The sequence below is a fragment of the Eubalaena glacialis genome, chromosome 17 (genome assembly GCF_028564815.1).
Source record: "Eubalaena glacialis isolate mEubGla1 chromosome 17, mEubGla1.1.hap2.+ XY, whole genome shotgun sequence".
Classification (NCBI taxonomy): Eukaryota; Metazoa; Chordata; class Mammalia; order Artiodactyla; family Balaenidae; genus Eubalaena; species Eubalaena glacialis.
In genome coordinates this window covers 42418484-42443921 of record NC_083732.1, presented here as the reverse complement: position 1 = coordinate 42443921, position 25438 = coordinate 42418484, and the positions used below count along the sequence as shown (strand labels likewise).

General features: G+C 39.1%; 1 protein-coding gene across 9 annotated transcripts; it reads right to left on the bottom strand.

The window, feature by feature from the left end:
- Positions 1–1237: 1237 nt before the first annotated feature.
- Positions 1238–24204, bottom strand: LOC133076819 (endoplasmic reticulum transmembrane helix translocase-like). Of its 9 annotated transcripts, none has more exons than XR_009697621.1 (5): positions 23407–23917; positions 20889–21042; positions 15604–15738; positions 2677–2779; positions 1238–1618 (listed from the first exon to the last, which is right to left on the bottom strand). XR_009697621.1 is itself a non-coding variant. In XM_061171400.1 (3 exons), the coding sequence occupies exons 1-2, from the start codon at positions 23906–23908 to the stop codon at positions 20903–20905; spliced, it is 642 nt and encodes a 213-aa protein (XP_061027383.1). In that variant the 5' UTR covers positions 23909–23917; the 3' UTR covers positions 2591–2779; positions 20889–20902. The 9 variants fall into 9 exon arrangements, 1 of the variants encoding a protein (XP_061027383.1); XR_009697622.1 differs by lacking the exon at positions 1238–1618 and adding an exon at positions 2429–2583; XR_009697620.1 differs by lacking the exon at positions 1238–1618 and adding an exon at positions 7096–7296 and having other exon boundaries at positions 2591–2779.
- Between the last annotated feature and the right edge of the window lie 1234 nt (positions 24205–25438).

Sequence of the window (25438 nt, the reverse complement as noted above, 5' to 3'; positions counted from 1 at the left end):
GGGCAAGGATAGTTTCTAATTATGCTATCAGCAAAATTATATTTGATTATGAAGGCAAAAACATTGCTAAATTATTTGAAATTCTATTTCATTTACATTCTAATTCAAATTTGACCTTCCTTGATTTTGTTTGATTGCAATAGATTGTGTATTATAGTCATTCATCAGCCATTTTTCTGGATCATGAACTCAGATTTATATTATTTGTATTAGTTGATTGGAAAAGTGCTTTAAGTTTTCATTGTATTATTTCTTTGTGGATCTGAATTGTAGATTTGCTCTTCCCACCTTTCATAGTGCTATCATAAGCAAAATATAAAGTCTTAAAACAGGCACCATTCTCAAGATTTATTTTTACAATAATTTTGCCTGTAGTGATACTGTTGGCTTTAAAGTCTTCTCAAGACTGTGCCTTACACCCCTTCTCATGAAGGGATGATGTAGTCAATTTGATTGGAGTAATTTTTTGGAAATTACTGGCAGGATGGGGAGGTGATGCACTGTTTTCTATCAAAACTGCCTTTCTCAGGGAAGCCTTTGCTGCCTGCCTCGCCCATGGGTAACTTACAGACTCGAATACAGATCACTCAGGGAAATAAATTGCAGTATCAATGGAGGGAAAAAAAAGTGCCTTATATAGAGAATTAATTTGTCAATTTCTTAGTGTCCAAAGTTTTCTTTTAGATTTTGATAAACAGGCAAAATTATTTTAACTAGCTGGAAGTGAAAGTGTGAAACTCTTGTTTAAGGATATTATTTGCCTTTTAATGGTTGAATACATGATGAAATAAACATCCTAATGTTCACATTATTAAAGTTATCACAGTAATTGTCAATAATTAATTCTAATTAAAAGTAGAAATGATTCATCGGGAGACCATGTATATGTAGAATCACGTTCTGTTAATAATCATAGATTAAGAATAGGCTGAGTTGGACTTAAACATAATGACATCTGGCTTGAGGAATGAGTCCACATAAGTGACTTTTTAAAAGTTGAACTAGTTACTTAAAAATTTAAAAATATATACATCCTTAAAAATCTTTTTTTTGTGTTGCAAGATGTAGAGAATACAGAAAATCAGATAAACAAAAAGAACATAATTACCCAAAGTCCAACTACCCAGAGACAACTATTGGTAATGTTGTGTGTATAAAACAAGTTTTTAAAAGTGTACAAATAGTGTATATAGCATACCTATTTGTGCAAAATGATAGAAAAAGGCAACTTCTCAGTTCCTGGTTGTTTTGGTTTTGGTTTTTGATAGTACACTTCCTAGTTTTTAATACAGAAATCTTTTTTTTTTAAAAGTAATTAATTAATTAACTAATTTATTTATTTTTGGCTGTGTTGGGTCTTCGTGTCTGTGCGAGGGCTTTCTCTAGTTGCGGCGAGCGGGGGCCACTCTTCATTGTGGTGCGCGGGCCTCTCACTATCGCGGCCTCTGTTGTTGCGGAGCACAGGCTCCAGACGCGCAGGCTCAGTAGCTGTGGCTCACGGGCCTAGTTGCTCCGCGGCATGTGGGATCTTCCCAGACCAGGGCTCGAACCCGTGTCCCCTGCATTGGCAGGCAGATTCTCAACCACTGCGCCACCAGGGAAGCCCTAATACAGAAATCTTATAGAAAAAATAATATATACATATCTCAACACTTTTTAATAGAGAAAAATAACATATTTACATCACCTAAACTCAGTACAATTTTAACAAAACAATGCTTGGGAAAGCCTCAAGTTATATTGCAGACACAATTGGTAGGTTAAGAATCAAATGTACACGTTTTGGGACGCTCACAAGTGTCAACAAAAGTCATCTGCTTCTCTGAAGTCAGTGTCTGAAGATGCCCTAGTCAGGCATACAAAGTAAAGGTTTGTTAGTAAGTCTATTATTGGCGATTAGTAGGTGATGTTTTAAGCAATTTTTATCCTAATATGATAGTATGTTACATATATAAACATTTTACTGTGGTTTATACATGATTTAGGAAATTGGGGGTCTGGGGGTTGACATGACACGAGATGCATTAGAATGATAAAAATAGGCACCTGCTTAACATTCTCTTGCAGATTTTCAGGACTGTATTATTAATGTTAATAACACATTACCATTAATGTGCAGGCATTAACATTAACTATACAGGTGTGTGAGATACCTGTATATGTAATTGTGCATACATAAACAATTTCTGAAAGCATATACCAGAAACTGGTATCACTGACCATCTCTGGGAAGGGGACTATGTCACTGGGACAGGAATGCCAATTTTGAACCATATGCATATGTTAGCTATCAAAAATGAAATTATATAAGTACAATCAAATATAATGTGAAAAATATACTCATGCCTTTGAATATGACTAGTTTTATCTATTTTCAGTAAAAGCAAACATGATTTAAGACTATGATTCATAGTCTCTATCCGTATTAAATGTGCAATGATTTACTAGGGGCTACTGAGATATGAGGAGATGTTCATATCTATAGTAGACTTAGACTGGTGGTCTTGAAATTCTAGTCAGGTATCCAGTGGCCCCTTTAAGGAGCTATTAGGCAAGAGCTGGTATGTCTCATTAAGGAGCACTCTGGGGAAAGAAAGAGAGAGAGAAAGTGAGGGAAGGAGAGAAAGAAAAAAAGAGGAAGAAGAGAAGAAAAAAATTGCCCTGAGCACTTCTCACTTTTCTGCTTCATTTTGCTGGCTGTTATCTGATTCGCAATCCATTGCTCTCAACTACAGTTGGCCCTCCAAATCCCAGGTGCTGCCTTCCTGGATTCAACCAACTGCAGATTGAAAACATTCAGGAAAAAGAAAAATTCAAGAAAGTTCCAAAAAAGCAAAACTTGAATTTACTGTGTGCCAGCAACTATTTACACAGCATTTACATTGTATTTAGATTATTTACACAGCATTTACATGTTAGTATTAGGTACTATAAGTAATCTAGAGATAATTTAAAGTACATGGGAGGCTGTGCATAAGTTATATGCAAATGCTACATACACTATTATACAAAAGGGACTTGAGCATCCTTGGATTTTGGTATTGGGGGTCTTGGAACCCATCCCCCATGGATACAGAGGGACAACTGTACAACTTTTGTTATCTCCACTGATCAGCTCCAAGTGGGTTTTTTTTCCCCTTCCAGTTTTATTGAGACATAATTAACATACAGCACTGTTTAAAGTGTACAGCATAATAATTTGACTTATATACATCATGATTACCACAATAAGTTTAGTGAACACCTATCATCTCATATAGACACAAAATAAAAAGAAAAATAACTTTTTTCCTAGAGATGAGAACTCTTAGGATTTATTCTCAACAACTTTCATGTATTACATACAGCAGTGTTAATTAATCATGTTGAACATTACATCCCCAGTACTTATTTATCTTGTAACTGGAAGTTTGTACCTTTTGACCACCTCCATTCAGTTCTCCCTTCCCCCGCCTCTGGTAATCACAAATATGATCTCTTATTCCATGAGTTTATTTATTATTATTATTATTATTATTATTATTATTATTATTATTGGCTGTACCGCACGGCTTGTGGGATCTTAGTTCCCCGACCAGGGATTGAACCCTGGTCCTTGGCAGTGAAAGCACCGAGTCCTAACCACTGGATCACCAGGGAATTCCCAAGTTTGTTTAGTTTTTGGTGTAGAATTGACCTACAACACTATGTTAGTTCCTGGCGCACAACGTGGCAATTCAATATTTCCAGACATTACAAAATGATCACCATGGTAAGTCTAGTCACCATCTGTTATCATACAAAGATATTACATTATTATTGACTATATTCTCCATGTTGTACATTTCACCCCGTGACTCATTTATTTTGTAACTGGAAGTTTATACCTCTCAATCTTCCTCAACTATTTCTTTCCTCTCCCCACTCCTCTCCTCTCTGGCAAACACCTGCTTGTTCTCTGTATCTATGAGTCTGTTTCTATTTTGTTATGTTTGTTCATTTGGTTTTTCTAGATTCCACAGTAAGTGAAATCATATGGTATTTGTCTTTCTCTATCTGACTTATTTCACTTAGCATAATACCCCCTAGGTCCATCCATGTTGTTGCACATGACAAGATTTCATTCTGTTTTCATGACTGGGTAATATTTCACTACCCAGTCATGAAAATACACACACACACACACCCCACATCCTCTTTATCCATTCATCTATGGATGGGCACTTAGGCTGCTTCCATATTTTGGCTATTGTAAATAATGCTGCAATGAACACAGGGGTGCATATATCTTTTCTAACTAGTTTTGTTTTCTTTGGATAAATACCGAGGAGTGGAATTACTGGATCATCTGGTAGTTCTATTTTTATTTTTTATTTTTTTTAAATTTTTGGCTGTGTTGGGTCTTAGTTGCGGCACACAGGATCTTCGTTGAGGCATGCGGGATCTTTTGTTATGGTGTGCAGGCTCTTCATTGCAGCGTGCAGGTTTTCTCTCTCCAGTTGTGGCACGTGGGCTCCAGGGTGTGTGGGCTCTGTAGTTTGCAAGCACGCAGGCTCTCTAGTTGAGATGCGCAAGCTCAGTAGCTGTGGCACATAGGCTTAGTTGTCTTGTGGCATGTGGGATTAGTTCCCTGACCAGGGATCGAACCCACGCCCCCTGCACTGTAAGGTGGATACTTTACCCTGGACCTCTAGGGAAGTCCCTATTTTTAATTTTTTGAGGAACCTCCATACTGGTTTCCATAGTGGCTGCACCAATTTACATTCCTACCAACAGTGCACAAGGGTTCCCTTTTGTCCATCCAGGTATTTCTTAATGATCTCCCAGATGCTACCTGAGCAAACAAATGAAATCCTGCCTGTAGGAGCAAAGATTAAACTTCCTTCCTGTTCAATGATTTTTGGAAGTGTCTTGTTTAATCCTAGTTCTGGATTTGTCTAACTCCAGCTCAGTACAAGGACACTGTTAGGTCATGAGGGAAACTCTCAGAGTCCCTGCCCATCTGCAGATTTTTGGAGGTATGTGTTCTAATTGCTCTGACTTATGTCAGAAGTCCAAAGCTAGGCTTCTATTCTCATGTGCATTAATCTCAAGCTACAGGATCTTCCCATTTAGGAAAAGAATGAATGAAATGATTCCTGGCCACCTTTCATCTTGCTCATCCTTATGCCAAACCCTTCATCCTCCAAATGTTTCCAAAAAAGCCTATTTGAACTCTTTTTTGCTTTTATAACACCCTCCTTAGCTTTGGTAATCAGGCATCCACTCTTTGCCACATACCATATGTACTGGCTTATTATGGAAGTTTAGTCCTGGCTGAAATAAACTGCATGGTTTGTGGTCATTGAGGGTGGGTTTGAACTAGTTTTCATATCAGCTACCTGATAAATCTGGAAGCCTGACAAATCATGGCATCTATCATAGTCATGACTATTAAGGTTTATCAAGGCTTCATGTCACTTCCCCTTGAGGACTCATGACAGTCAAAAGCTGATTACTTTAACATGATTTATTTCCAAACCACCAACAGCTCTTCAAATGACAGAAAGTTATCAGACGTCTTTCAACAGCCAGCCTGACACTCTGTCCTATAAGCTTTATCTGGCTTTCCTAAGAACATTGTCTCTTAAGCAATTCTTCACTCTATAATTTTTAAGCCACTCAACACAGGCTGTACCAAACCAGCTTGCTCCAAATCCTCAGTTGACTTCAGCTGAACACCCTGTTATTACTGAGAATAGGTTCCCTTATTGTCATCCTGTCAAGGAAGTACCAGGTGCATGTGTTACACTTAGGCAATGACGCAGTCCTCTTATCACCCACACAAGCACCCTAATGCAGCCTAAGCTCCTATAAGATACCTCTATCAGTCTGCTTTATCTTTCTCATTACAGTTCTGTCCGCTTCCTCATTTCTGCCTCACATCAGTTTGTATATCTCATGACTTTTCAAGTGAAAAATTTAAACTTTTAACGGTATGCAAAGTTCTGTGCTTGCAGACAACAATCCTTGCTCTTTAGGAACTTATATTTAGAAGGATACAGGAGACATATGCCTTAATTACTGTGACGCCAATCAGCTGATTGTGTGATGTATCAGGAGGACAGGCAAACCACAATAGAAGTTCAGAGGAAGAGATCTCTGTCTGGGGCGGCAGAAGGCTTCATGGTGGAGACAGCATCTGAGCTAAGATGTGAAAGCTGGCTAGGGTTTTAAACCACAACTAAAATGGAAGAGTTGACATTCCAGGAAGAAGAAACAGTCAAGTAAATGGAAGATCTGAAATTATATGATTAGAAAACAATCAGCAGCCCATTTCTGGCTGAAAAACAGAGTACATGAAAAATAGTAAATCTAGACATTTTGGGGTCAACTTGTGGTATGCTTTGATTTTCCAAATTATAGAACTGAATTAATATGTAATAAAAATAAAATGGCAGGATTGGAGCAATGTTTTAGAGATGAATTTGATACTGAAATGCAGAGTCAGAAGGATGGAAAAATAGTTAAAAGATTACTGAAACAGTAGTAAAGCTCTCTTAGAAACAGGATTGTAAAATAACTGACTGCTGTAAGGAATTATAAAATAAGTTATGTGATGAATACTATGAAAAAATAGTATCAATGTATGACAACCAGTTAGCTATTGTAGACCTAATGGATGACTTAGAAAGAAAAGGAATGATAACACACTCCTTTTTTGTATGCTATGCAGCATGTAGCATTTTTCTTTGCATATAGTAGGTGTTCTATAAATATGGATTCAGATGCTCTATTTTTAATATCTGATTTCAACATTCAGGATATTTCTGGGTAAGCTAGTCTCAATTTTGTTGCAGCTAATTTAAAATGCTGGATTTATAACTACTAGAAATTGAAGTGCACTACAATACTGTTGCTATATTATCATTGAAATTCTTTAATAATTTATTACAAGTTTCACAGGGTATACCATCATAAATTTTAATCCTTACATTTTATCTGCAAGAGTAATACATACTTGTAACAAATTCACAGAATATAAGAGCATATGAAATAAAGGAAGCAAATTCCAACACCCCTGGAAACCTGGCAGGTAACAACACGAGTCAAGTCTGACACAGAGAGGGTACATACCTTTTAAAGGGGGTAGCGTTTATCCAGCTCAAGCCAATTGTTGCCAGGCAGGAATATGGGTCCTGGGTTTCCAAATCTTATTTTAAGAGAGCTGGAAGTCCAGGTTTTCTCATGAATTCTTTTGATTTTTAAAACATTCTCTCTCTGTAAAAAATACATCTGCTAGTTGAATCAAGCTGGCAGGTCACCAGTTTGCAGTCTCTGATATGAAGTAAAAAAGTGAAAGTCTTTATGCTCTAGCCTCATTTCATAAAGATGTGCATTGCTGACAGTTTGATGTACTATGATATGATGATTATGTCTATTAGTCTATAAATTGGTTTTTGAAATTAACAATAGATTGAGGACATTTTATATGCCAGCCTATGGAGATGCTCTTCTACCTCATCTCTTCCATCTTCTTGTCTGGGCTCAGTTTTTCATTTTTGGAATTACATAATTAAATTACCTATTTGTACCACTTAAGGGAAATTTATATTATTTCCCTTTTTAAAAGTTACCATTGGTAACAGATGGGACAGCCTTACAGAGGTATCATTCTTCTCTTGTGCTAACATGGATTCTGTGATCTGGTGTTGCTGGGTGAGTGAAAAGGCACATGCATTTGAGATTTTAATAGATATTTCCAAATAGTACTCCAAAAAGATACCTGGAGTGTTAGAGTGCTAGATTTCTCATCTCTTGTAAATACCAGATAGAATCTTAGACAGTTTTCTCAGCCTGATTAGAAATGTTATATTTGATTATTTTTTACTGGTGAGGTCGAGTACCTTTCTCTACACTAATTGGTCATTTGTAGTCTTCAATAAATTGCTTGCTCATAGATTGTGCTCATTTGTCTACTCATGTTGTTTGCCTTGGTTACTGATTTGTAGCTTAGTATTTTGTCCCATCCTGTTTGCTCTTGGCTATAGTTCATGTAGTTTACCTTTGGACTTTCTGCCTTTCACTGTATGGAAATGTTAATTTTTTATATAATCAGATAAGATCAGCACATCACCAAATATTTCCTATGTGGCTTCTGAGTTCTAGGTCACACTTGGAAATGCCATTTTCCCTTCAAGATTATAAAAGTATTCACCCACATTTTCTTGTACAGTAATATATATATATATAATATACATAATGTTTATATACATATTAAATACTACTATATTGAATTTAGATATTTAATCCATAAGAAATTTATTTTTCTAAATGGTTGGGGTAGGGATCTACCTGGTTTCCTTCAAATGGTCCAACTGTCCAAATATCATTTGTTTCGGTAATTGGACACTTGTTTTTAAGTGTCACCTTTGTTATATATGATTTCCCACACATATGAGTTTGTTTCTGTTCTCTCTATTCTGTGCTACTAATATATTTATCTATTCTAGTACCAGTACCAGATTTTTAAATGTCTATAGCATTATACTACATTCTTATATCCAGTAGGAAGCTCCTTTTTAAAAAATTTCTTAACTATGCTGAAGTATTACTCTCCAGCTAAACATCATTTGACAGTGAGTTTTCTGATTCGGTAATATATCACGTATTACTATTAATCCAAGACTTCTACAATGTTACTTGAAAAAGTTTGAGTTTATTCCTAAATATTTTATAATCGGGGTTGTTGGTGAATGAGTTTTTGCTTTTTTTTTATGTATAACTCATTACTTGGATACAGTTGTCATATAAGAAATCTATTGTTATTTATAGTATCTTTGGGGGGACCATCTTATCTAACTTAACTATTTCTAAGCAGATGATTTTAGTCCCCTGTCCTGTAGGATGCTGAGGAGAAAATGATCAGTGAGTTGAGCTGCCACAGAAGGACGCTGAGATTTTGGCAGCCTAGTATGTGTTTCTAAAAGTCTGGAAACTCTCAGGACTAGGTAGTGTTGATAATATACATTCTAAAGGAAATTAACTACTAGTTGAAAATAAATTAAGATGTTAGCATTGCATTCCCAAATAGACAGTGGCACTCAATTTAAAGTTCTAAAGAAAACTGTTATGAATGATTATGCTCAGAGGCATTGGTCTGAAATGTTTGCACAATGATTCAGCACTTTATTAAGGTGAAATTTTAAAAAACTGATCACCAACTTGAATCAATAAGCATATGTTTTATAAATGGACTTACACTGAAAGGTAAAAAACATCAAGTTATTTTATAAGTGAATCTGACAAATATTTCCTGTAGCAATAGCAACCATTTAAATTTTACAAAGCTTTGTAGTTTACCTGCAATCATTTAATCCTCAGAAAAATTCTATGAGATGGAAAACAAGGGTCTAGTGTTATCCTCACTTTCTCAATGAAGAAACTGAGGTTTAATGAGGTTAAATGAGTTGTTCAAATTTATATAACTCTTAAGTGGTAAAGTCAGGGTTTAGATGCAGATCCCCTGAAGCTTATATCAATATGCATTGCAATCCACACTGCTGCTTCCAAAAAGATCCAGCATATTGTAAAATGACATATGAAATATCCTGATTATCTTGTCTTTGATCCTTGATTACATGGCTGTGCAATCACACATGCAATCTGTGTGACCCCTATCTGACATTAACATTGCATGGGTACACCAGATTCTCCACCATGCAAGTCTGAATACTGCCTTTCTGCCATGGCCAATGAAAGATTTCATTAAAGTCCTCCAATGTTTTTTTGATATCCATATTGACTTTATGCTAAGCAATTGTGTTCTATATAATAATCAATTACAACATAACTCCGAAAGAAGTTTTTTAGTATTTACAATCCTAAATTCAATGAGCTCTCTACTCTGCCATTGGCATGACAACTTGATGTTCACAAGGATTTGACATTTTTGAGTTTTAGAATCTAGAATATTTTAAAAAGCATTTCTGAACTTTCCATAACAATTTTTTTCTTCAAATTGTGAGGCTGTAGAACTCCTTGTATATTATTTTTCCTATGTCAAATGCCCTCTTCCCTGGTAGAGAAGGGCTGTGAGAAAAGAGGATGGAATATTAATGGATTAAATCTCAATGAATGTCCTACTGATGGCTGGGGAACATACTTTTAAAAATTTAGTTAATTATACACTGAAACTTTCAAAAAAAATTGAGATTTGTTATGATTCTTACTTCTAAAACCCTCACTTCCTCTCTTCCATCCCTTTCCTGCCCCACCCTTGTCATGTTACTTTTTCCTCAAATTCACCAGATCACCAGGGACTAACACATTTATTCTAAGCCATCTCTATACAACAAAGTGCTGGATAACAGGTATGAAAAAAAAGAGCCTTTCAAATATTTCTAGTTGAGGAATAATATAGATAAAAGAATATCTTAAGGATTAACTTCTGAGTTCTATTTTGTGCTGGCTCCTGTCAAGCTTCCATAATTTGAACTTTGAATAAAAAGACATATGACCTAAAAATTAGTAATCAAAGTAAAGTAAAAAAAGTACCTTTCTGTGAAACTCTCAGAAAGTTGTACTTAAACAAGGAGAAGTCAGTATATCATATACTGTGTTCAACACTTTTTTCAGATTACATGCCAGGGTTTAACAGAGCAAACTGTCAATCCAAATTATGGCTAGATGAAAAACCTCTCTCTAAACCAGTGACTGTAGTGAAGACAAGGAATATCACATAAAAATGTTTTCTCTTAAATAAAAAAGCCTATACATAGTGTTCTAACCAAAGCAATCCTTGTTTCATGCTTACAACTGAACTCCTTATAAAATGGAGATACGTTGTCATGGCACTATATATGTAGCACCTCAGGGAAAATACTGTCAATGTAATAAACTTATGTAGAAATACATAAAACATTCACAAGTCTTTCCATATAATATTCTAGCATATGTTTAATAATTTTCTCACTTATTTCTATGAGTTGTTTACTGTTTACTTGGCTAAAGAGTAAGATATTACCATAATGAGTCAGAATAATATATTCCCTAAACAGAAAATTCTCTAAAGGTTTAGTTTCTTAGCATAACTTTTTGCCTGCTAATAAATGTTTAACGAGAACGCTTAGGTTGCTTGAGTGCAAGTGATACTAGTTATGTACCAAAAAAGTTTTAATTAAATATTAATTTTGATGTGAAGACATACCCCCTATATTCTCCACCAATAAAATAGGGCAAGTAGCCTCTGCAACAGTTAGAATTTTTCTTTATTTTAGAGAAGAGGAAGTTGCTCAAAATAATAATTCCTGAAATATATTGGCATTTGCTATGCGCAGGAACTATGCTAACAATCTAACAGGATAGAAAATGGGTATTTACACCCATTTTTTAGCTAAGAAACCTGAAGTTGTGAAAGTCATTTGTTATAAATGGTAGGGACAGGATTCAGTCCAGGTCTACTTAAATTTAAAACCTGAAGCTTCAACTAGACATACAGCTACAGAAGAGCACAGGGAATATCTGGCTTCCCCTGAACATATTCTTCAAAAGAATATGCTTTCTTCTTTTAAGAAGAAAATTAGAACATTATGTTGATACAATGGTTATGATTATGATAGTGGCAGCAGCGTGAAAATAACAATGTCAGAATCTGGCAACAACCCTGCTTTAAATCACTACACTATAGTACTTTCCAGGACACTGAGTACTTCATGAGGACTTTTTTTTTTTTTTTCTTCTGTTTTATCTATTCACCCATTGCCTGATTATTTGTTATTTCCTGGTTACCTTGTCTTCTAGCTTTAGAAATGACCTAGAAGTCAGACATCATTTTTTTAAAAAACTTCTCGGAAATATGTGGTCCTCCTAGAATTCCTGGAAGAACTGGATTATCTTTCTTCTCCCACAATAATAATACTGTCTTCTTATGAAGAAAATGTCAGGAGGTCATAAAATAATTACATTTCCTGATAGTGGTGGTAACTGCACATAGATGTAGTCCTACTCTTTCACGTGCCCTAGTGACATATATTTTTAGGACATCTGGTAAGATTCAATAGGTTAGAGAAGCTTACAAACAATCTTGGGGTATTGAGTTACAGCTTCAAGGAAAAGAGCATGAATGTATCCACTGAATCATCACTACTAGAAAAAGACTTCAGAATCTTTCATAGTTAAACTTTGATTCATTAGGTTTTCAATAGCAAAGACTTTCTGCACACAAGTAGACAATAGACAGCTTGGTCAGGAATTAAATATGATCCTGGACTTCACAAAGTTTGCTTATGACATTGGACAATGCTATAGTCTATTCAATGAAATGTCCCAGGCCTGAATCTGTGTTGGGACAGCTCATTTGCAACTAAAATATTTATCCCACATCATCTGGGTCTATTATGGGTTGAACTATGTCCCCTACAAATTTATATGTTGAAGATCTAACCTCCAGTAACCTCAGAATGTGACCTTATTTAGAAACAGTCACTGCACATGTAATTAATTAAGATAAAATGAGGTCATATAAGGTGGTCTTCTAATCCAACACGAACTCGTGTCCTTGTAAAAAGGGGTAATTTGGACACAGAGACACGCACACAAGGGTAATACCACGTGAACATGAAGATAGGCGGAGGTGATACATCTACAAGTCAAGAAATGCCAGATTTCCTGCAAACCACCAGAAGCTAGAAGAGACACATGAAGATTATCCCTCACAGCCTTCATAAGAAACCAATCCTGCCAATAACCTTGATATCAGACTTCTGACAATAAATTTCTGTTTGAGCAGCCTAGTTTGTGGTGCTTTGTTATGACAGCCCTAGCAAACTAATACATGGTCCTTCAAGAAAGATCTTCATTGATTTAGGATGAAATATATGTCTCTATGCCTTCAGAGGGTTAATATGAAAAATGTTCTGTTTAAATAATCCTTTATATTTTATAAAGCTATTGTTAAGATAGCCACACACTATGATAAAGACTATTATAATAAATTCCCATGTGGATTTAGTTGCAAGAAAAGTTTTGCCTTAGTATGCTTTTATGTTTTCCTTTTTAATAGTGCCTCAATGTGCTTCTCTTCTTACTCTAGCACCCAGAAAGCTTGGAACCAAGTGTATTGCCCAAAACTGAACACGTGTATCTGAAAACATCTACTCCTGAAATGAAAACATTTGCAAAACATCCTTTAGTTGTTTTCTCTTGTTGTATCCTTACTTGTCTCATCTGAATGTAATTCGTAAGTGGTTTCAAAGCCTTTCCGAAAAGAAAAATCAATTTTTAAACAAAATGATAGTATATGCCCTTTGAAGTTAGTCATAATTTGCGATAGTGTCAGAAAAATTAGAATTACTAGCTGGAGAACAGCGTTTGGGTAGTCGAGTACTGAATAGCTATTAATTTGGAAAAAAGTGTTGGAGTAGGAGGGTATGGGCACGGAATCATCCCTTTGAGATCCAGGAAAACTCTTATACAAGAGAAAGCATCAAAGACACAAAGATTTTTCCCATATGGTGTTTCATCAGTTCATCAATAACATTACTTTCTGTGATTGGTTCATGACGTCTAGAAAAGGCTCACCTTTTTTTTGTGTAAAAACTGAAACAAGCAGAGATAGTATATTAATGTCCTAGGAAGAAACAAAAAACAGTTAAGAGGAGGACTGATAGTGGCAAAAGCTTAAGCAGGGAAGTTGAATGATAATTGTGGCAGCAGAGCTGCAAGTAAGCAGGTGTCTTGATGTCAAAATGAAGCGAGTCAATGAGTCAATACCAAATATCAATGAGGTCTGAGTCTGGTGATACAAACTGCAACTTGCATCCCTGCACTGAAGCCCATTAAGCCAAAGACGCAAGAAGTCCAGAAATACAGAGCATCGACAGTGATGCCACAGAACATGTGTGCAGAGAGCATAGCATGAAATTCAAGAATTCACCTGAACCTTAGTAATTCTCCAGATGATGCACAGCAGTGTGCCAGGGCACATCAACCAACATATCCAAGCAGCTGGCAAAGTAGGTGGATGTTTACAGTCACTGCATGCAGCTCAATGTTCACAAGCTGTGTCACAGCTCCATGTCATACCCCCTCTCCCTCAGCTACTACTGCATCTGTACCTAGGGCTCCATGAGCAGCCTTGAGTTCCAGGCACTCAGATAATTTATGATCTCATGTCATTTTCACAATAACAGTACGAAATAGATTTTTTAAAAAAAATCTTGCTTTAAGGTAAGGAAACAGAGGATCTGAAAAGTTAAGTAATTTGTTCAAGGTAACCCAGCTGATGAATGGTGGAGTGGTATTCAAACTTAGGTCTGTTGGAATTTCAAGTGTTCCTACCCAGCCTTTCCAAAGAATCATTGCTATTGCTAACTCAATCATTGTCACTGCCCAGTTTGGAAATCTCCAGATCAATATTGTTATTTTTCTTCTTTAGGAGAGTATTTCTGGCTTTTCACAAAATGTCTTGCCCCCTTTACAGCCATCCTTGTCATTTCATTAATGTCACTTATTCTTCCCTCCATAGTGCTGTTGATGGCAGCTTATCTCTGGATACAAGGTCTTTTAGGAGAGGGTGGATAATTGTGTCTAATTGGAATCAGCTGTAAGTATGCCTTCTGATTTCTTCTCAGCATCTCAGAATGATTGATTTTGTCCCTGGTGTGACCCAGTTGTCTTGCCCCTTTACAAAGCTGGAGATCTGGAGTCAAAGCAATTTAAGGTCTGAATTTGCTCTGTGGAGAAATTTCAACAGCTCTAGGCTCAGACAATGGACAATGACAAGAGGGTCTTACCATCTGTGGGGCATATGGATCTGGCCACCACACTATGCTTTCTTTCTTTTAGCTTACATTATAGTATTTAAGTCAAGCAACTTAAACTGACACTCATTGTAGTAGCCTGAATAATGACCAATTATGTCCATTTCCTAATCCTTGAGACTGTGAATGTTACCTTATACAGTAAAAGGGACTTTGCAGTTATGATTAAGGATTTTGACATAGATTATCCTGGATTATCTGGGTGGGTCATTAGTATTATTACAACTGTCTTTAAAAGGGACAGAGGGAGATTTGACTGCAAAGGATCAGGTGATGTGATGGATCTGATGATGCTATGAAGCTCTAGCAATAGAGGAGACAAGGAAAGGGATTCTTCCACCCAGAGCTTCCAAAAGGGAGTACAGCCCTGTTTACATGTTGACTTTAGCCCAGTGAAACCAAATTTCAGACTTCTGACTTCCAGAATTCTAAGTAAATATATGTTGTTTTAAGCACCAAGTGTGTGTTAATTCATTATAGCAACCACAGGAAACCAATGAACACATATTTTTAACCTTAAATGGAATGGGCCCCAAATACTTGAAATGTCACCATCTTCTTTATCAATGTCTTTCAGAAAATAACTCCCTTAGAGATTCCACTCAGTTTTACTAATGAGGGGCTGGAAGCCCAGTAACGCAACTTCAAAAAAATATGCAACCCTTCTTTTCAAGAAATGTGTTAGTTAATGTGGGCCACAAACTTTGCCTTTTAATATTCTTTGTTCAGTTGGCATAATACAGCTGGGGGTCCTATGTTTAAAAGAAATAGTAGGAAGAGTTCTTGAGTGTCCTTGACTATGCCCCCTCCTCCCCCCACTTACCTTTTAGTGCTGAGGGTCAGGCTGCAGAATGCAAATTTATTTTGTAGATTAGATCTTATTTCTTGTACACCAGGTCTGTGTAGCTGCTCATTTCTAGTATCTGGGTGAAATAAGTCTAGAAAATGCCAAATAGCCCTATGCAAAGGTGAAAGAAATGAAAAATTATCAAAGAATGTCAAATAAATATGCACACTTATTATAGTTATTTTTGTGTTTACCATGTAAAACCGTTAGAATATTACTACCCTATCTGGTGTACCTTTCTGTGGCTCATAGGAATTTATATTCATAACTTCTTATTCTAAATAGATGACATGAAAGACCTTTGGATTCAGCTACTTTCCTTTTCAAATTTCACTCTCAAGAAAGTGAAGCTAATGATCATGAATTGGCACAGTGTATATTTTAGACAGATTCTTAGGCTCATGACCCAGTTATGCTACTGCTCAGATTTCTGACTCCTGCCTGGAGCTCATCCCAAGGCACCTGAAAGCCACTTTTTACTTAACCATGGTGATTTCAGGGTCCCATGGATCTGGTTCATCTCAGCAAGGCTAATAATTCATTGAACAACATACTCAGGAAAAGAAAACTTAAAGATGTTTTCTGGCTTTATTTAAAATAACTTAGAGCAAGATGCTATTTTGTTCTTTGTGGCAAGTGTTCCTGGTTTAAACACACAGTACTCCAGTAAGTCTTCCAATTTCGACCAGGAGTTGCTTTGTGTAATTCAGAAATTACTGATTGAAAATCCTTTAAATCCTTTAAAGTTTTCCCCTCAATATTTCAGATAGGTGAAGATTTACTGTCATCTAAAGCTTTCTAATAGGAACATTTTGATTTAAATGGGATTTTGGTCATATTTGAAACTATCAGTTAAAAATCACTGGACTTCCCTGGCTGTCCAGTGGTTAAGACTCTGTGCTTCCAATGCAGGGGGGATGGGTTTGATCCCTGGTTGAGGAACTAAGATCCCGCATGTCACACAGCACGGCCAAAAAAAAAAAAAAAAAAAAAAATCACTTCTTTATAGTTCTTAACCAATTCGGTGCTGTTTTTCTTGCACAAATTGAAAAACAATTATTGACCTTAGAGAGGAAACTGCATGCCCTGGGTTGGTGATGAGGCCTTTTCATAATTTGTTGTACATACTCCAAATCTCGGTGGAAATCTAGAAATACTATGGAGCAAAAGACAAGAGGCTTGCCTAGTGGGCAGAGAAGTTGGGCAAACTTAGGTTACGGTACAAAGGCTTGGGCTAGAAGCATTTGGGAACAATTAGGGAAAGAAACTGAAAAAACAAAAGAAAGAAGGAGGATAGAAGCACAAGGTCATAAGAGGCAAGAGGGCTCAAGGGAGGTTAAACTGTAACAGAGGAAAGGGACGTTCATGAATTTAGAAAAGGGAAAAGTGGGACTAAGTGCTAATTTGTTAAATTTGGAAATGGAAATTGAGGGATGTCAGATGGCATCTATTGTTTCAGTGAGTAAGATAGAAGACTAGAGTTCAAAGAGGGGAAATGTTCAGGATAATATTTGTGAATATGATAGAAAGTCAATTAATGACTGAAAAAATTGTTGAGTGGAATGAAGGCTGGGGTGAGACTGCATATCTTACAAGTCTGTAATAGAACAATCAGCTAGGCTATGCTTTGCAAATTCAGGTACCCTTGGGTAAATCAGCTGTGTGCCTAGAATAAACAAAGCTGTAGGAATAACAGAACATCTTCCTCTAGTATCAGTTTTACTTGAAACATTTGAATGAAATTTTAAGTGCTTAACTGAATGTTTTTAAAATATTTTAATATAGATAGAATGAAAATCAGCGTAAATTTTTTAAGATAAATGAGAAACTTCAAACAAATTAAGTGCTTGTGGTAAGCTGCTCTTGATTATAACCCCCAACACTCAAAGGACTGCTACATGTATCTGTTCATTTTCTTCTACCCTTGGAGGAATGTCTACAGAAAAGTTTCAGATGCTAGGGGAATGTAGACAATGTGAGCAGGAGCAGAGAAAGCAAGAGGGCTGATTTCTCCCTGGGACTGGCAAGGGCTGGAGGCCAATGAGGTGAGTAATTATAAGGTGCTTGTGCAAGGCATTAAAGATGGACTTTTACTCCATAGGATAAGGTGATTCTCCCAATCTGTCTGACATAGATATTATATTTATCACTGTTTTACAGATTTGGAAACTAAACCTCAGAGTGGTAAACCATTTGCCTAAGACACATAGTTGATAAGTAACAAGGGAACTGAGTGTGGTCAGAAAGGCTCTGATGGCTTAGGAGACCAAGAGGTAACAGAGGGACTACAGGTCTTGATGACGGTAAAGACAGGGTCAGCAGGGGGCAGGGCCTAGGCAAGGTAGAAAGACATCAAAGGGAGGCACTGTATTTATTGGTTGTTTGAAACCAAAAAATCATGGTTTAGATTTAACAAAACTCCGTAAGCACCATTCCAAAAAATCAAATCAGCCTTATACCTCCCACCAGCTATTTAGGGTGGTTGTTCCTCTGCCTCATTTTTCTTTCCTGGAGGACAGAAACTGCAATAAGACTGAAATTTACTTCTGTTATGCAACAATCACAAATTAAGAAAATGGAGTAAACTACATTGGATTAGTAAGCAGTGAAGTTTTTCTCCACACCATGTATTTGGGGAAAAGCACAATCTCTAGCAGATTGTATCTTCTTGCTTCTCCTTAATAACATACATATAGTATGCCAAAGATTTGGGACCTATGAGAGCGTCTGTTCCTCCCAGTTACACATCATTGTGTTGCCTGTGGTCAGGCTCCCTCATTACTTTAAAAGACTTTTTCCACATTAACATTAAGAGCAACCTTTTCAATCTCTTGGGGATTTCAAATTATTATTTTTGTTACTGTTCATTTAATATGTATTTCTTGAGCACAAGCTGCATTTTCAACATTGTGCTATTTTGGGGGCAGGGGGCAGTGGAGGGAGGCAACAAGAGACTTGTTTACAACCCAGAACTCATCTTTAACTGCTACCTAGTTTACCTACAAATCAGACTTAAACCTGTTTTCTAATAGATGGAAATCCTAAATTATCAGTAGTAAGGTCAAATAAAGAAGGAGCTTGCAGTAGGCCTGGTTGGTCCATTTTGGAACCTGGTGTTTCCAAAGAAGCAGGATTCGGAGAGTTAAGAGTCAGGCAGAGGACTTGGGGGACTAGGTATGAGGTAAAATCATTGTGTGCAGCAGAGTTGGAAGGTCACAATAAAATTCCCACAAATTAGGGAGGTTAAAGATGCACTTGGTGTGCTGTAAAATGCATTCATGAGCTGTGCGCCAGACAGGTGAGAATCAGCCAGGGCAGCTCCATCCTTACCCATGATTCCCTTCCTCAGTTCAACCCATCAGCAGTAGCAGCTACAGATTAAAGACAGCAACAGTAGCTCTATGTTGGCTAATCCTACTCCAGAGAGGCCACTATGTCTATATACATTAAATGACTTTACCAAAAAATGTCCCTCTGAAATGATGGACAGGAAATGAAATTTCCTGGCAAAGGAAGTGGTGAATGCTGATTAGAAGACACTGTCTTTCATGAACTCAGTAGACTTCTCTATTAAAAGCAAGAAGCAATCTTATTGCTTTGTCTGGGAACCAATATTTCCAGATTCTTTTGATATATTTGTCTAAACAGTGGAGGCTGAGTGGAGAAATGTTACTGATTTTCAGATTAGACAAGTTAATTGTTATTACAGAATCGACTAACTTAACAAGTGTGTATCTGAGTTGACCAGAAGTACCTCACCTCATGCAAATCAGTTTCCCAATTAAAAGAATTTCTGAGATCACATCATTTTGTTTAAGGTAAATGGACTAGCTTTGAATGTAAAATACCAAAATCATAATTAAGACTAAGAAATGTGAATGATCCATAATGTATTTTGAAAGCCAAGTAGGTAAAAATCCAAAAATTTAATCATTCAAGAGCAGTAATGCAGAAATGTCATGAAGAACATAAATGTCGAATTCACAAAACACCATCTGACAGACATTTCAGGTGAATGGTAGCAGTGTGAGTCTAATAACAAGAACAAGAAACAATTATAAAATCTAGGGGGCCCTCCAGTCCTTTCCATTAGACATTTACATGACAAGTCTGAAGATGTCTTAATAGGAAGTTTGGAGATTTTATCAGAATGACTTTTTCCTTCACAGATTCTAAGGAATGAGACGTGTATGCCATTGGTGCAGATATTGAGATTAAATATCCTCCATAGGATTGTGCAACATTCATTAAACATTCTGGTGTGCAAACTATGTTCTAAGTATTGGGATAACTCTCAAAAATCTACTTAAGCTATTTTTTAATCTTTAAGTGGAAAAAAGAGGTGTGGGGAGAGAGGCAGTGTGAAAACGGCACTAAGAGGGATACGCTGGGAACATACTGGAAAATCAAAAGGGTTTCTGAAAACTTGGGCAAATTTAATAACTATGCTTAGGAGAGGCAATTTAGAAATCACGACTATAGGAGCCCCTGTATTGTGTGAGGTGTCATTGCATGAGCAAGGATGGTGTGAAAAGGGACATCCCAGGCTGCCACCATGGCTGACCTGGGTGGATAACGGAGGATCAGTAAATATTTCTTACAAATCTTCCTATTAGATTGCCAGTTGTGGTAACATATTTGTAATTTTTGAAAAGCAATTAGATCAGGAAAAGATTTTCTAGAGTTTCTGAAGGTTTTGGGGTTGAGGATGAGTGCTATCATGACCAGGATGGGGGCTCTGAAGCCCAGCCCTCTCCCCTCCCAGCCTTGTGTCAGCACTGGTGGTTTTGGTGAAGATTAAAGGAGAAGCACATACAGAGCACCTGCATTCTACCTGGTACAAATAAGAGCTATCCTGATCACCAACATCTTTTTCATCATCACTCATAAAGTGCTGGGATATATATGAGAGGAATGGTGAAAACTTAACATTTAAACAAAGAATTTAAAATGAAGAGGAGAGTTACAAAAACAACAAGACCAGAATGAGCAGCCAACTCTCAAGAGCCAGGTTCCAGTGAAGAGTACACATGCCAAGGGAAAGGACTCCCAGCCTTTCCTGTCAGCAGGCAAGTTCCAGGGAGAGCAGACTAGAGCACATTTCTCAAAGGGTGCCCACCACATTCACATGAGATGTTCTGTTGGAAAGGTGGACGTCTCCAAATCACTTCCCAGGCACCCTGACTCAGGAGTGCAACAAAGCACAAATGGGAAAGGAGCCACTGTCAGCAGGGGCGACTCATGGGGATGTCAGGACTCACTTGTTGCTCTCAAACTACTCAGCTTCGCAGACCTCTGAGTTTTCCTGAACTTCTCTGTTGCTCTGGTAGTATGAGAACACATTTCCCAAGGGAAAGGCCTTGTGGAGGGATTGCTTCTTCTCCATGGCATGGAGATCTCCTGTCCATCTTCGCCCTGTGGGAGAAGGCTGTGGCAGAGTCCCCTGGCCTGGGGGTGTCAGTGCCTGGGAATCCCACTCAAGCCCATGCCAGGGGGGTCTGGCAGGCAGTCCCTACCTCATTGACGTGCAGGGCCACAAGCTCAGTGGAACCATTGTTGGCAGTTGGCACCACCTTCATGAAGCTCACTTTGCTGGGGTCCTATTCCTTTGAGAGGCAAAGTGCTGCTGCTGAACCCTTCTCAAGCCCAGCTCCATGGTCCCCAGTGGGGAGGCTGCTGGGGCTGCAGCTCTCGGGACATGTTCTGGAACATGTTCTGGGCTCTAGGTGTTGGCTTGGTCACTCCCCAGTCTGTCACTGGACCAAGGGACAGCACCTCACCATGCCTCTGGTCCAGCTTATATCATAAAAGCTGGGGTCACAAATAACACCCAATGCCCAGAGCTCTGCTTATGACATGAACTCAAACAGGAAGAACAGTACCTGGCATGAGGTTCGCTCTCAATCCACATGAGCCCTGTCACAGATCACCTGGCCTGCTGCCTCTTCCCCCCAACCCATCACTATTCTTCCTTATGTCCTTAAGTAATGACAGACAATGAGACTTGAGGATTGTTCTGAACTCAGCTAAGGGACTTGGCATGTTCTGTTTTCTCCACCTGGAACAGTCACACAGCTGGCTTCAGGCCTTTGCTCAAAGGTCGCCTTCTCAGGAAGCTGCCCCTGGATGCTCCATCTAGAGTTCCCTCACAACATTCCTATCCTTGTCCTGATTTTCTCTCTTTAGCATTGACTGCTGACTATGAGTTCTATCTTCCCCACTAACACCATAAAAGCCATGGGTTTGTCTGTTTTGTTCACTGCTATTTCCCAAGCACCTAAGACATGGAGGCACTGAATGGAGTTCAATTAGTGCTCCCTCAATCCTGTGAGTTGCATCCATCCCACCCTCTGCTGCCATGGGTGTTTGGGGGATGGGGGTGGGAGGGGAGGCACAGCTCTGACCCTGAGAAACAAGGCCCTGCCCCTCTGAGAGTTCATGGGCCACCAAAGCAGAAAATAATGAAAATAGACAAATTTACAAACTCTGGTAACCTATGAAAGAAAAGTGCAAAGCACTACATGGGGCCAGCCCCATGGCAGGCCCTTTGCAGAATAATCACAATGGTACTCTGAGGTAGCTGTTACAGTTCTCACTAAGGACCCCAGCTAAGATCCCTGATGCAAACTCAGATCTTCCTGTCCTAACCTCACAGCTGATTAGCTCTTCTTTGTTCTTCATCCTTGGAGAGAAGTTTAACAGTCATACTTTTTAGTTGCAGGCCAACAGGCAGCCCCCCCCAACAACTCCCCTCCATTCTTTTGTCCCTCGCTGGGGTCTTTCATTGTACTGACTTGAAGCCACCAAGCCCAAAAGTTTGAGCCCCTCCCCAGGGATAAGGCTTGTTGGGATAAGGAAGATTTCACTCTCTCAGAAGACAAAGAGGATTCAGTCCACTTTTGAGGGGGTGAGGGATTCCTGTCTCTTTCTGCAGCCCTTGGTGCTGTTTCCTTTCCCTCTTCTTTCAGCAAACACATGCCTGGGATCTGAGGGGAGGCTGACTAAAGGCTGAACTCAGTGCCCATGGCTCCAAACCTGCTGGTGTCATCTGAGGCAGACCCAGAGGGCCTGATATCAACTGCTGACCCAAGGCAGCTCTCACTCATCCATATTTCAGGGCTAAGGGTCACATGCACTATCTTGCTGTTGTATCCTGATGGCAGTCTTAACTAAATCACTCTCGTCTTGCAGAAAGGCATGAAGACTCCAAGCAGTTAAGTCACTTGCTCACAAATAGCTCCTGCTCATCCTAAACGCTGCCTTAACTGCATTTCAAACTAGCTTTCGTCCACACAGCGTGGGGGAATGAAAGGGTGAGCCTCTGAGCATTGTACAGTAGGACTAATGCTCAGTTCTCAAACAAAGTTTCATAGATAGGGAAACCTACCCTGCAGGTCTAGCCTCACAATTTGAAAAGCAAGATAGGAGATAAGACTACAAAGAAGACAGGACCGCTTCCAGGAAAAACCGAGTACCCGCTACTATGGGACCCAGCATTAACAAATCCTATCAAACAGCAACATATACCTGGGCCCTGCGCTAAACTATCGAGTCTAAATGACCACACCAGGAAGGAATTCCAGAGAAGGGAAGTAACCGGCGCCAGGGTGGCACAGCAAGTCAGCAGTGGGGTCGGGATTTAGCCAGCGCAAAAGGGTGGAGAGCGCCGCTGGAGACCTAGGCCCAGAAAATGCGAGGCCCAGGCTGGGTTGGGGACAGACACAGCTCAGTAGCAAAGCCCGACCTTGCTGGGGATTGGGCTCGTGCGCAAGCACTTACCGGGGTGCAGGTGAGCGCGCACTGCGCGTGCTCGTACCAATGCGCCGAGAGAACGGTGAGTGAGAGCGCGAGGCACATGGTGGCGAGCACGAGCAACGCGGCCTCGGAGACCTACGTCCAGCTGCCAGCCCCGGCAACCAGTGGCCGCGGCGCCCAGCCTGGCCAGGTAGAGCAGCCCCTCGAATGGCAGCACCGTGAGGCGCCGCAGCAGCGCCAGCCACCGGTTCGGCCACAGGGCGGCGACCAACTCACTCACTGTGAGTGCAGGTCCAGCGACAAGGAGCACGCGCGCTGCAAAGAGGGTACGCGGCTGCAACCTGGGCTTGGGCTGCTCGACGGGGTGGGCCAGGCCTAGCAAGGCCGAGCCCCTCAAGACAGGCCGCTGCCCCCGGACCCAGCCAACACCGCCCCCATCTTTCCCAGCGCCGCGCTGGTTTCCGCAGAGGCACCGCCTCACTTTTGACGTTTTACTTCCGCTGAGCCTTGGGCGCCACCAGAGCATCGCGGAATCAGAACAGCCAGGGACACGTAGTGGGCTGGATCCGGAAGTGGCTACTCACGGAAGTGGCGACTCACGGCGACGCCATGACAGGTTGCTGCCGGAAAAAGGTTGGGCGCAGGCATGACAGAAAGGGCTTGAAAGGGCTAAAGGCGGCCTGTCTACCCTGCCACGCCGGACTGAGACCGGAAAAAACGAGGCAAGCCCGGGCGCCGTGACAACCTGAACCGGAAAAGGCGAGTCCTCCTCCGAGACTACACGGCACCGGCCTGTCTGGTTCACAAAGGACGGAACTTGTACACTTCGGAGGCAGGGCCTGTCAGGGAAAAGCCGGTGTTCAGGGGGCGGGGCTTACTATGGGGGCGGGGCTTGTGTCTCCTGCCGAAAGCCTCCTCCTTCAGGGTCCTGGGGAGGGCTCAGGACTGGCAGGCTTAAAAAGCTAACACAGGACACAGCCACACATGACAAGAGCCATCATGCAATAGATAATAATTACTCACAAAATTACTACTTTAACATAAAATATGAAAAATCGGTGTCTATTTGAAATGATCTATTTTTTCTGTATTATTTACTTTCCTGTTACATAAATGCTATTGTTTGAACAAAACCAAAATAGTATTGTACTAATAGTGGCAATGGTACAGTATTTAATACTGTACTACTAATAGAAAAAGGTATATCAATATGTTTATAGTGTTTCTGTCCTCTGATACAGAACTTATATGAGCTATATTTTCAACTGTTTATTGGATATTGAATTTTCTCTTACATTGCATGTTCTTAAGATTCTTAAAATACATACGTGTAAGACTTTGCAAAAGGAGAATGTAAATGCAATAGGACTTGGATAATATTCTATATTTAATAAAATAACGATGATGTTTCTTTCTTTCCCATTACACAGTAGGATATTTTTACTCTTTCACTCTTCTTTTCCAATTATGCTTATATGAGCAGACTGCGACCTTTAGAACATCCTTTTCTTTTATGTAGTTATAAAACTAAGGCAAAGATGACATCATTTTGACTTGCTCTTCTCAAGTTCACAATTCTTGATTCTTGATGTCATTCCAATGTGATGACATCAAGTTAAATATCCTCTCAACTAAAGCCTTTCTTTACTTACTAACAACAACAAGCTTTTTGACTTGTAGGACTTTGTTTCTAGTTCTCCAAAGCAGGTTTGTTTTGTAGACCAGCTTATTTATCAATCAAGCCTTTGCATCTATAAATTCATCATATGCTGCTATCGGTGTCCAAAATGTCTGTAGATTTTTGAACACTCAGAAGCACATGGGGTATCAACATACATTAAACCTCCCTTTCTCCGGGAGAATGGTTTTAAAGCATAGAGGTAATTTGAAGTTGTGAAATCAGAGTTGGATTCCAAATAGTTACATTTTTAGGAAAGAAACTGAGAATGTTTTGTTTAGTTTGACTTCCCTTTCCTGGTGACATTTTGAATTCTAAAGCAGGCTTATTTCAAAAAATGAGTTATTTTTTGCCATATGAATTTTTGTCACAACCTAC